Source organism: Ruditapes philippinarum, unplaced genomic scaffold (assembly GCF_026571515.1).
Source record: "Ruditapes philippinarum isolate M1 unplaced genomic scaffold, ASM2657151v2 ctg2502_1_1_1_1, whole genome shotgun sequence".
Taxonomy (NCBI): domain Eukaryota; kingdom Metazoa; phylum Mollusca; class Bivalvia; order Venerida; family Veneridae; genus Ruditapes; species Ruditapes philippinarum.
The window spans coordinates 142,731-156,522 of record NW_026857566.1 but is presented as its reverse complement, the minus strand read 5'-3'; the positions used below and the strand labels follow the sequence as shown (position 1 = coordinate 156,522).

Below are 13,792 nucleotides of genomic sequence, written 5' to 3'. Positions count from 1 at the left end.
CACGAAGTGAATGGTCATAACCAACAGATAATCCGTATTGCTTTTGGGGTCACTAGATCAAAGGTCACAGAGCCTTAAGTGTCAGAATGGTTTCCGCATATTATCTTGAAGATTTTTTATCACAATAAGTGAACCTATTGATTTTGGGGTGAGTAAGTCAAAGATAAAGCTCACAGGGTTCTTGAATGTCAGTTTGGTTTCCGCTTAGTATCTTGAAAACTATTTATCACAAAGTCTTCATATTTGTAGTATTGATTGGTAATACCTATTAGATGACCCCTATTGATTTTGGGTCACTAGTTCAAAGTTCTAGGTCACAGGGGCCTTAAATATCTCATTATCTTTTAAACTATTCATCACAAAGTCTTCATTATTTTTATCTTTTCCATAATTGAACACTTCCATGAACCCATTTTTGGCAAGTTTCTGTAATAAAATTACCAATTATGTGAGTCAATGGCTAGAAAGGGGGGTATATGTGTCGTTCGACATTCTTGTTTTTATGCTCCCCGAAAAATTTCGGGGGAGCATATAGTCGGCGCCTTGTCCGTCTGTCCGTCCGTCTGTCCGTCCGTTTTATTGTCCGGAGCATAACTTGAAAACCCTTGGAGATAATTTGTTTAAACTTCATACAGTGGTAGAGGGCATTGAGGGGGAGTGCAGTGTCAAAGAACCATAACTCTATTTTGCCTGGTTTTTGAATTATCTCCCCTTATAGAAAAATCTTGTCCGGGGCATAACTCTAAAACTATAAGAGATATCAACATGAAACTTTGTAGGTGAATAGATCTCAATGGGTAGATGTGCAGTGCATAAGAACAATAACTCTTTTTGTCCTAATTTTTGAGTTATTGCCCTTTGTTAATTTCAACACTTTGAACTTTGTCTGGAACATAACTCTAAAACTATAAGAGATATCAAGATGAAACATTGTAGGTAGATAGATCTCATTGAGTAGAAGTGCAGTGCAAAAGAACCAAAACTCTGTTAAGCCTTATTTTTGAATTATTTCCCCTTATGGAAAATCTTGTCCGGGGCATAACTCTAAAACTATAAGAGATATCAACATGAAACTTTGTAGGTGAATAGATCTCAATGGGTAGATGTGCAGTGCATAAGAACAATAACTCTTTTTGTCCTAATTTTGGAGTTATTGCCTTTTGTTAATTTTAACACTGAACTTTGTCTGGAACATAACTCTAAAATTATAAGAGATATCAAGATGAAACATTGTAGGTAGATAGATCTCATTGAGTAGAAATGCAGTGCAAAAAACCATAACTCTGTTAAGCCTCATTTTTTAATAATCTCCCCTTTTAGAAAAATCTTGTACTGGACATATCTGTAAAACTATAAGAGATATCAACATGAAACTTTGTAGGTAGATGTATCTCAATGGGTAGATGTGCAGTGCATGAGAATCATAACTCTGCCTTGCCTAATTCTGGAGTTATTGCCATTTGTTTATTTTTACTTTTTGAAGTTGTCCGGAACATAACTTGGAAACCATAAGAGATATCAACAAGAAACTTTGTAAGTTGATAGATAACAGTGATTAGAAGTTCAGTGCAAAGAACAGTAACTCTGCTTTTCCTAATTTTGGAATTATTGCACTTTGAACTTTTTCCAGGGACATAACTCTGAAACTACAAGAGATGTACTTTCCTGTGTCCAAAACCTATTCGGGGAGCATCACCCGGCTCAAACCGGGCTCTTGTTTACTTAGTTATCTCCCTGTTTAGCTCACCTGAGCACAACGTGCTCATAGTGATCCCCACCGTCCATTGTCCTGCATTGTCAACAATTTCTTTAAACAACATCTCCTCAAAAACCAATGACTGCACAGTAACCAAATTTTACAGGAATGATCCTTGGGTAGTCCCCTGCCAAAGTTGTTCAAATGGTTCTGGTCTGTTGCATAAGTAGGTCACAGGGCTAGAAAAGGAGTTTAAAAACTTAAAAAACCTTCTTGTTATGGAAAGTACAAGGGGTCCTACCCAAGAGGGGGGAAATCTTTGATACTTTACCAGGTATATGATATTAATCACAGGACCTCACATCCGGTTCCAAATTCGCTTAAAGACTTTCATATTGTTCAAATTATGACCCTGGTGATACATAATAAAATTTCTGTCGGGTAATGTGTTTTCCAACTATTGTTATATATATAGTATAAATAAATACTTCTGTGGAAGAAGAAAGTATACAAGGCTTAGAGACCTGTTAGAGTGAGTTTGGTATAAAATATAATACATGCTAATAACTTCCTCTCACTCTACCAAAGTTAAAGAGATATAGAGCTGTGTCCCCATTTATCCTTCATGTTCATGTTGGTTAATTATTTCTCGAGTGATATGTCTCAGACCTATTAGGAGTGCCCATATTATCACCCAAAGTTAAGTAGATTATTTGGCCGCCATTTATTCACTTTGGATCATTTGTAATGTTTTAGTCTTTGCGATATGAAATATGATAATACATTTTATTCTCGTTATTGATGTGTTAATACGAGATTACAATAGAAATTCCATTTAGCAGAGAGTCACATTATATGCATAGAGATGAATGTGATAAAGTGAGCTAATATTAGCTCCTTGCGTAAAGATTATATATTCGTGTCAATACTATCGAAAATCTATGAGAACTGATGCTGATAGAGAGTGGAATGTAATACACAAAGAATTTGAAAGAAATCTACCTGATCTTAATCTCTAGTATATCCGATGCTCTTCAAGACCAAGGTTCACACATTTCATTAACAACAACAAAGCTTTGCTTTCAATTACACAAAAGGACAATTACCCTACTGATTTATCAATGTGATAAGTGAGCAATAGCTCTACTAATATCTTATATCACTCTCAGTATTTGGTAAAGATCTGATTTTACAGTTTTGGTTGGAAAACACTTGCTTAAGACTCGTTACAGTTTATATATATGACAGTAATATTTGTGAAGATCTCTATACCGTCCAGCATAGTGAGATTTTGATATGTGACACAAACATGCATAAGTTATATAGTGAATATAATATTTATTCAAAGATATTATTTATTCAGAAATAGTCTATGGTATTCAAAATATTCTCCTTATATATGCACTCTATATCTGGATCAGTGCCTGGAGTGGAATAAATGTCGAGTTTATGCGATAAATTAAATGTCTCAAATCATATATAAATAGATTTCTCAGACTCACTCATCAACTCCTCTCAATTTTACATGTACATTGAACTTTTCTTATTTTCAGTCAATTGTCACTCACCCTATAGTAAAAATTTACTCTTACTATACATTGTCACTGAATGTGTGATTCATATGGCAACAACTCAGTTAATATAGTCGGACGCGACCACTGAGATTATGTATAGTGCACATATGTGTGAAGAGACTCGACTATTCTACTCTTTTCAACTTATAACCAGTAAGGCAATTAAAAATCCGTTATCCTATTATGAGATATTCTTTGAACTGTGGCATATGTTGTTGAGTATATGGAATAAACCAGAATAACAACATTCTAGTAAGAGGAAAAATTGGGGTCAAAGTTCTCGTTTTTTAGTTATCTTTCCCTGAATTGGACTTATTTGCTTAATTCAAGGACCGATAATTCCCAATAAAGGTCAACAATACCTTGAGTCAATGTGCAAAAATAGAGTGGATTGGCTTTTAACCTCTTCTTCTCTAAACCTGCGCCTTATTTTCTTAAAAAAAGGCCTATTTTTAAAGAATTTTAAGTCCCTTAATGCAAACTGAAAAATTGTAATAAAAAAAGGAATTGCATGTTAATATGTATTGTGATCAAGAATAAAAATATTATAATCAAGAAGTAAAAGCAATGTTATAGAGATGTATGTAAATTTTATCTGCCCTTCAAATGACCTCATATAAGTAAATAATTCTAATTCAAGGGCAGATAACTCAAAAACTGAGATCATTGACACTCAACTTTTTATGCCCCCACAATGTGGGAGCATATAGCGTTGCACTTGTCTGTCTGTCCGTCCGTCCTGAAATCTTGTGAACGCAACTCCTCTTAAACCGGATGGCAGATTTTGCTTAAACTTACAGGGATGAACAACCTTAATGTGTAGATGGTACTAAAGGAAGGAATTTTCGCTGCGACCAAATTTAACAGAATTATGGCCCTTTGTTGATTTTTTCACAATATACCATGTAGAAATTTTGTGAACGCAACTCCTCTTAAACTGGATGGCAGATTTTGCTTAAACTTCCAGGGATTAGCAACCTTAATGTGTAGATGGTAATTAAGGAAGGAATTTTTGCTGCGACCAAATTTAACAGAATTATGGCCCTTTGTTGATTTTTAGTTTTCAATTTGTGGCACATGTAGTCCAAAAAATATTTGACCTAGAGTTATAAGATTAACAGAACAGTGGCGTGTGGGGGCATCCGTGAATAAAGGCACCATTTTGATTCATATCTACCAAGTTTGTTTTTATGAACCAAGTCAAATAAGACAGCAAGTGTCACAAAAAATCTTATTTTCTGTAATGGAAATGTTTTATTACTTTCAGAACATTTTCAGAAGAGATTCAGAAATGTCTTGAGGATCCAGATAAATTAGCAGGTCTTTTTCTGAGATATGTAAGTATAATCACTGGTATAAGTTAAGACTTGAGGATTGAAGTTTTTCTGATTTGAACCATACTTAATTTAATTGAAAAACGGGACGTATTATGGGAACGCCCCTGGCGGGCGGGCGTTCGGCGTCCAATTTTGTCCGGAGCATATTTCCTACATGTATGGAGGGATTTTAATGAAACTTCATAGAAATGTTCACCACTATGAGGAGCAGTGTCGCGCACATGAACCAGGTCTCTAGGTCAAAGGTCAAGGTCACACTTAGAGCTCATTGAAAAATGCTTGTCCGGAGCAAAACTTCCACATGTATAGAGGTATTTCAATATTACTTGGCACAAATGTTCACCATTGTGAGGCGGAGGGTCGCGCGCAAGATCCAAGTCCTTGCGGCCAAGGTCAAGGTCACACATAGAGGTCAAAGTTCAGATAAAAATATGAAGATGTGTATATGGACCATTTAGTCATCATTTATTGAGGGATTGTAACACAAATGGTCATTATCAAGACTATGGCTGTGATACATATAATTTAGGTCAATATATACAAGGTCAAGGTCACTAAAGATGATGAAATATTCAGATTTTGTCCGGAGCATATCTCCTACACGCATGGAGGGATTTTAATGAAATTTCATAGAAATGTTCACCATTATGAGAAGCCATGTCACGCACATGAACTAGGTCTCTAGGTCAAAGGTCAAGGTCACACTTGGAGCTCATTGAAAAACGCTTGTCCGGAGCAAAACTTCCACATGCATAGAGGGATTTCAATATAACTTGGCACAAATGTTCACCATTGTGAGGCGGAGTGTCGTGCACAAACTTCAGGTCCCTGCAGCCAAGGTCAAGGTCACACATAGAGGTCAAAGTTTAGATAAAAATATGAAGATGTGTATAGGGACGATTTAATCATCATTTATTGAGGGATTGTAACACAAATGGTCATTATCATGACTACGGCTGTGACACATGTACTTTAGGTCAATATATGCAAGGTCAAGGTCACTAAAGATGGTGAAATATCCAGATTTTGTCTGGAGCATATCTCCTACATGTATGGAAGAATTTTTATAATACTTTATGGAAATGTTCACCACCATGATATGTATTGCTCCATGCATGATCCAGGTCTCCAGGTCAAAGGTCAAGGTCACACTTAGAGCTCATTGAAAAACGCTTGTCCGGAGCAAAACTTCTACATTCATAGGGGGATTTCAATATAACTTGGCACAAATGTTCACCATTGTGAGGCTGAGTGTCGCACGCAAAATTCAGATCCCTGCGACCAAAGTCAAGGTTACACATAGAGGTCAAAGTTCAGATAAAAATTTGAAGATGTGTATAGGGACCATTTAGTCATCATTTATTGATGGATTGTAGCACAAATGGTAACTATCATGACTACAGGTGTGAGACATTTAATTTAGGTTAATATTTGCAAGGTCAAGGTCACTGGAGATGATTAAATATCCAGATGTTGTCCGGAGCATATTTTCTACATGCATGGAGGAATTTTAATGTTACTTTATAGAATTGTTCACCACCATGAGACGTAGTGCCCTGCACATGAACCAAGTCTCTAGGTCAAAGGTGAAGGTCACAGAGCTCATAGAAAAACGCTTGTCTGGAGCAAAACTTCTACATGCATAGAGGGATTTCAATATAATTTGGCACAAATGTTCATCATTGTGAGGCTGAGTGCCGTGCATAAAATTCAGGTCCCTGCGACCAAGGTCAAGGTCACACATCCTGTGCATATCTTCCCTACTGATTTGTTTTAAGGTTCATTTAACAACACAGTGCCAAGAAATAAAAACTTGCTTGCTAGATAACACTTATCCATAATGCCCCCATCTCCATCTAAAGCTTTCGTAAACGGGCGTATTTTGTGACTTATAATGGCACCCTTGTTTTGATATATATGATCAGTACATGTGCTGGGATTGACAAATATGCATTTTATTTAGATTTTAAAGGCGTTTTGAGCTCCAAACCCCAAGTGTCTGTGATTTTATTTATGTATACTTGGACAAAATAAAGGGTCATTGTATTTCAATCAAATAATTTTGTATTTAGCTTAAAGGGAACAGCCATCCGTGGCTCTTTAGAAGTGGTTTGTAGGTTAAGATAACACTATTTTGCCTTTTAGCACCATTTTAAAAAAGTTTGAGTGTTCAGTTACCTCTTGACATCTTTCTATTGCTATTTTAAAGGTGTTTTTATGTTCAGTACCCATGTACAGCCTTCTATTGCTAATTTAAAGTTGTTTGTAGGTTAAGTTACCCCTTGACATCCTTTAAAGGTGTTTTTATGTTCAGTACCCCTGTACAGCCTTCTATTGCTAATTTAAAGTTGTTTGTAGGTTAAGTTACCCCTTGACATCCTTTAAAGGTGTTTTTAGGGTTCAGTACCCCTGTACAGCCTTCTATTGCTAATTTAAAGTTGTTTGTAGGTTAAGTTACCCCTTGACAGCCTTTAAAGGTGTTTTTATGTTCAGTACCCCTGTACAGCCTTCTATTGCTAATTTAAAGTTGTTTGTAGGTTAAGTTACCCCTTGACATCCTTTAAAGGTGCTTTTAGGGTTCAGTACTCCTGTACAGCCACCTATGATGTTTGAAGTTAGTTACACCAGTGCAACATTCTTTTGCCATCTTAAAGGTGTTTGAAGGTTTAGTTAACCCTGTACATCTGTTAGGTGTTTGAATTGTAAGTTATCACTGTACAGGTTTTTGTGTATGCTGTATTGCTTTACTTGCATTTTTCTTGTAACATCTGCAGTACATGTGCATTTTCTTGTGTTCATTTATTACAGGCAATGAAAATCAAGATGTTGGCATAGAACCATTAGTCTGATTGAAAACAAATAATTAGTAACTATAAAGTTAACAAGAACCAGCTTTTGGAAATTTTATTTTGTATCTCAATATACATGTATAAGATTAGAAAGAAAACACACAAAAATGTCAAGCTGTGTTTTTCATATGCATGTCAATACTTTTGTTGATGGAATCATGACTTGATGTTTGTGCTGCTCTGAAGATATCAGTATATATCTATGTACATGCTTATCTTGTAAATGTTACCAAAACATGGCTTTGCTACCAGTATGAACTGAAAGTGCTGGTAGGGCAATTATTAGTATGAACAGTGTCCAGGGGTAATTTTATTATCTACATAAATCATAAATAAAAACTTGAAATATATTAGTTTGAATTATAGGTAATATTCAACATAAATGTTTGTTATCACTATCATATGTCAGTGATATAACCCTTAATCTGTTCTTATCTAACAACTTCAAATTATGATAGAAGGAGATTTTGCAATAATTTCTTTTTTGGTAATTCTAGGTTCTAACTCAGAAAACTATTCCCATAGAGGTTAAATAGATTAGAATGAAGTATTAAAAAAAGTTTCTTGAGTCTACATTAAATTTTCTGCCTTTACCCTTCACAATGACTGTCACACCACTTTATACTGTATTGATTAGCAGAAGTAGCTGCTGCAGGTAGGTGATATTCACGCAACACAAAATATTTGTTTACTGTTGGAAACTAATATAACAAAAGGTCATGATGAAGTTGTCTTTGTCATTCCAATATCTTTTGCAGTCCCAAAACTTTAATGTTATTCTCAGCATTTTTTATCATTTATACGGGTCCAATAAACAGGCCCCTTTCACAGTTACATCAAAGTTGTCTTTTTCCCCCAATGTCTTATATAATACTGTTAAAAATTATCAGAAATATAAAAAAGAGCAAAATTTTATTTCTTATTTAAGTAACAAACACACAACATAACATGCAACATTTCTGCATCAATAAACGGTAATTTCTATGATGGCCTTGTTAATGTGGCGCATTTGTTAAGTTGTAACAATTATTAATAAGGCATTAATAATCAAGATTGCAGGTGAAAGATAAATCGGTCTACATAATGTCTGCCAAAGATAATAGGTTGATTTTGATAAAACTAAAAATGTTCATGTAACAAACACTATAATAATTCCTAATATAATTTTTATCCTCTTTTATAAGGAAACAAAAATTATAGCAAACACATTATGGTCATGCATATCTAAGCAAACATAGTAAAGCACATAGGGTACAGTCTGAACATTGTCACAACGTCATAAACTGTGACTTCAGAAACATTCTAAAATGTTTCCAAAGTATTTGTAGCTGTTCACAGTATAAGGTCCATGCTTTATAACCTGTTTGGTGAACAGTTCTGTTCTTTTGTTGAAAAGTACCTCATATCGCTCAGTTGTGCTTACAACTCGAACCTATGACTATTGAACACTTGTTTGATTTGATTGTGGGGGGAAATAGAAAAAATCGTACAAATTTAAAGTTGGAGAGGCATAGATATGTTTCATTTCTTTATATCATTTAATTAAATAAAAGTGTGCATGATAATAATGTACCAGAATTAATAGAATATTGTAATGTTCATTTATCAAATTAGAATGGAAATGAGAAATTTACGAAATTTTAATCATGATAAGTTAAAGATGAGTCATCTGAACAAGGTCAATTCAAAGAAAACCTACACTTTCATTTATTGACTGTTGTGCATTGAAATACATTGACAGATATGTAGATTCAGGGAGCACACAAATGACCTAAAACAATATTCTTATATCATATTGGGACAAAATAACATTCATGACAACAATGACATGTTATATAATTATTTTGTTTGCAGGAAAGACGACTTGCTATGTATGTAAAGTATTGTGAAAACAAACCCAAGTCAGAATATATTGTGTCTGAATACATTGACACCTTCTTTGAGGTAAGTCCTTGTATTTTATTTCTTGGTCAGATTTTGTTTGTTTTATATAAGAATCCTGCTGTGTTCTTTCTTAGTCCTGACATCATACTAAAACTGAAAATTAGAATATAAAATGTCAATAACATTTCATTTTATATTTTTAATAGAATTAACTGTTAACAAAATGAAAAATTTGACAAAAGATGCTTATATAAAGTGTAAAAATCCATTCTACTCACACCAGGATTTCCATTAGATTTATAAATGTATCAAGTATAGTTTCTTTAGTTATATGATTTTTTTAGCTTAAATTTTTAAACCGAGTATTTTGTATCAAGCGTTTCTGACTTTGTACAATTCTTTTTTAGAAGTCTGTGGACATTTGGGTCTAATAGGTTATCAGAGCTAAAAATATCTTAGAATATGAAATTCTCAAACTTAATGACGCAGAGCTTGGTTTTGACTAACATATTTTGTGTCTTTAATGTCATTTGACTATCTTTATCATTTTAACTTAAATAACATCTTTTGAAATTAAATGTTTGAATGAAATATTATCTTTTAGGAAATCCGACAGAAATTAGGTCACAGATTAAATCTTGCAGACCTTCTTATAAAACCTGTACAAAGAATAATGAAATATCAACTTATTTTAAAGGTAAGTCATTTTGAACAGCTTTTATGCATTAATAGTGGATATTGAATACCTTTCAGCTCAAAGAAAATTCTTTGCTATAGTCATGGTGTTGCCGTCTATAACTTTAAAATTCATCATGACTTTGTTTTATTTAGTGGATTATATTCATATTTGGACACAACAATCCTTCTGATTGCAAGAAGATCAGACTGAATTTGACCTTGATTCATAAATGAACTTGACCACGAAGGTCAAATTATACACCCTGCATATGGGAGGTTTACTGGTTTCCGGCTATTGGTCAGTCCTGACTGTCTGTGTGCACTTCTTTTAAACCCCCAGCACCACTTTGGACCTGCACACATGATTTTGGTGAAGTTTTACAACTAGCAGCGGACAAAAGTTTTGCAAGAAGTATTATCAGCTTGAAAGAATTATAACATCCCAGACTGGATAAAACTGTTGTATAGACACATTAATAAATGTTAGTCCCTTAGGAGAACTCTTCATAGAAGCTCATGTTTCTGTCTGCATTACATGACTTAGGTCAGAGGTGACTTCAAAAACAAATTTAAACTGTTGTTTAGCTCAGGTAAAAAGAGCTGTTGCTACAGTCATGTTGATGTAGCTGTTGCAAAAATGCCATTGTTGTCCAAAAAGACCTTCTAAAAGGTTGAACTGACTTTGACCTTTAAATGACCTCTGACCATCCAGGTCAGATGATTGAATTTTGCTTATATTTTCTAAACTTTGTCATTTATATAATTATGGAAATGATTCAAACTTGGACAAACAACAAGTATGACTAGACAGATCTATTAAAATAAAAGAAGGTAAACTTTTTAAAGATTTGTTTAAAACTGTTTATTTGTTTGCTTTTAGAAAATGTAAAAAAAAAAGTGGAGCTTTGCCCGGGCCCAGCGGTGGCTCTTGTATATTAAGTCTTTGTTTTTGATGAAAGGATTTGATTTATGTTTGAACATAAAAACACTTCAGACAAAACTTATATGTTGAAAAACTCCAGTGTGACCTTGAAACTGCAGACATGAAAATATAAAGATAAGAATATCTCAGGATCCAGTTGAGGTTAAACATAAAATTGTGAAGAAAGCTTTATTAGAACCACATTGAAGCTCCCTGAAACACACTAATTCTGGTGTCATATATGGAAACATATAGAACCCATAGAAACCTAATATTTATTGATAGGCCACAGTTTCTTTAGAATCTAGTATTACGATAATTCTGATTTTCATTGTTTTCCAACTGTTCAAAAGTAGTGAATGTATGCTCTGTTTTATTGAGTGTTTATTGAAAAATTTTATTCAGGATATTTTAAAGTATACAGAACGTGCAGGACTAGACTCAGCTCAACTTCGACGTGCATACAATGTGATGTGTGTAGTTCCTAAAGATGCCAACGATATGATGCAGTTTGGTAGACTTCAAGGATACACTGTATGATATCAACTTTTAATTATCATAATTATCATAACACCTTACTAATGTTTATTGCCCATTCTTTTTAGCTTGCCTGAGCACAGGTGCTGAAAGATGAGCTGTTGTGATAGCATGACTTACTTGTCCATCAGTAACCACAATTTCTTAATAAAACATATTCTCCTCAACTACTTGATAACTTTTGAACAAACTTCACATGAATGATCCTGAGGTGACTACAAAAAATATATAAATGGTTCTAAGTCTGATGCGTTAGTAGGTTACAGGAGCTTATTATAGACTCAGATAATGAAATCTTTAAAAGTCTCAACCTCAGAAACTAATGTTTACAGTTCGGATATGGCATGTAGTGGTCTTCTTTTAAAGTAACATTATTAAGTGGATATTGTTGAAAACTTGGTTTCATGCCTTGCCATGTTTCTTGTTTTGACTTTATTTAGGAAGATACACTAAAGTCAAATTATGTGAGCTTAAATGTTTTGCTTGAAGTGTTGCCTTGTAGGTCTTTACAAAGATGATATTAATTATGCCCCTTTGGTCAATATTGGTCCCTGCCCTGTAAATGACCATAACTTAATGAGGTCATATATGAAATTTTAATTATATTTTGTACAAGAAACTAATGTTTTCTGGGAGAATTCTTCACTACAAAATTCTTTCACTTATCCTCAGAAACTTCAGAGCCAAAACATAGTTCAAGCTGTGCTGGCTTTCTTATGAATAATTACTGTTATAAAGTTAAAGACTGCTTCCCCTTGAATTTATTTCTTTATTTATTAATTTTAATACCTCTTAAAACAAATGATACTTTAAAACTGATGATGTTGAAAAGGCTGTACTACATATTAAAAATGTGAATATACTTTTATTATCTTATCATATACATGTAATTAAGTTTATATATGTGCTTTTTTAGCTCACCTGTTACAAAGTGACATGGTGAGCATTTGTGATTGCTTTTCATCCGGCGTCCGTCCAGCGTCCATAAACTTTTACTTTAAACGACATCTCCTCATAAACCGTTAAGCCAATTTCATCAAAACTTGCCATGGCAACCAAAAGAAAAAACTGAAAATATCTTCTTTTAGAAAACCGAAAGGCTAGAGCTTAAATATTTGGCATAGAACATCATCTAGTCAGTGTCTACCAAGTTTGTTCAAATATATGCCCTAGGGTCAAAATTGGCCTCGCCTTTGGGGGGTCATTGATTATCCTTATTTGTATATAGTAAAACCTTAAAAAATCTTCTTTTGAAAAACCAAATTAGCTAGAGCTTAGATATAAAGCATGAAACATCTTCTAGTGGGTGTCTACCAACTTTGTTGAAATAAAAGCCCTGAGGTTAAACATGGCCCTGCCCTAGGGGGGTCAATGTTTTTCCTGTTATGTATATAGTAAAACTTGAAAAATCTTCTTTTAAAAACCACAAAGAGCTAGAGCTAAGATATTAAGCATGAATCAACTTCTAATGGGTGTCTACCAAGTTTGTTCAAATAAATGCCCTGGGGTCAAAATTGGCCCCACCCCAGGAGTCATTGATTTTCCTTAAATGTGTATATTAAAAACTTAAAAAATCTTCTTTTGAAAAACCAAAATAGCTAGAGCTTAGATATAAAGCATGACACATCTTCTAGTGGGTGTCTACCAAGTTTGTTGAAATAAAAGCCCTGAAGTTAAAATTGGCCCCGCCCCAGGGGGGTCATTGTTTTTCCTGTTATGTATATAGTAAAACTTAAAAATCCTCTTTTAAAAAACCCAAAGAGCTAGAGTTAAGATACTAAGCATGAGACATCTTCTAGTTAGTGTCTACCAAGTTTGTTCAAATAAAAGCCCCTGGTTTAAAATTGACCTTGACCCAGGGGCCTATATTCAGGTGAGCAATTTCACGGTCATCATGGCCCTCTTGTTCTTATGTTAAAGAGGTATTAATTTTTGGACAAATTTACTATATGTTGTTTGGGGGTGTTTTTTTTGTGTGTGTTTTTTAATTTGACTGTAATTATGCAATATGTATTTTTATTGCAGGGTAAAATAACTGCTGTAGGGAAATTACTGCTTCAGGTGAGTTACATCATGAAAAAAGTTGAAAATTCTATATAAAGTAGTGCTTGTTTCCTCGTTACAATTCAGTTAAAATATAGACACCATTCCTTTTCTAAATAAAAGTATGTCTTGGGCAGTTTGTCAATGTTGATTTTGAGCCTTCTTGATTTCCACATAAAGCATTAAAAATGTTTAAAACAGGGATAGAGGTAGTTACATGAAATGCTTCTTGTAAAGTGGAGATTTACCTGTTATCATTGTTCTCTAGTAAA

General features: G+C 34.0%; 1 protein-coding gene across 1 annotated transcript in view; it reads left to right on the top strand.

The window, feature by feature from the left end:
* The first annotated feature begins 2,561 nt into the window (after positions 1 to 2,561).
* Positions 2,562 to 13,792, top strand: part of LOC132750168 (triple functional domain protein-like) — a 73,068-nt gene continuing 61,837 nt past the window's right edge. The window contains exons 1-6 of the mRNA XM_060740112.1: positions 2,562 to 2,575; positions 4,538 to 4,607; positions 9,311 to 9,400; positions 9,945 to 10,037; positions 11,346 to 11,474; positions 13,503 to 13,538. Of these exons, the coding sequence (XP_060596095.1) occupies positions 2,562 to 2,575; positions 4,538 to 4,607; positions 9,311 to 9,400; positions 9,945 to 10,037; positions 11,346 to 11,474; positions 13,503 to 13,538 (432 nt within the window). The remainder of the gene's footprint in view (positions 2,576 to 4,537; positions 4,608 to 9,310; positions 9,401 to 9,944; positions 10,038 to 11,345; positions 11,475 to 13,502; positions 13,539 to 13,792) is intronic.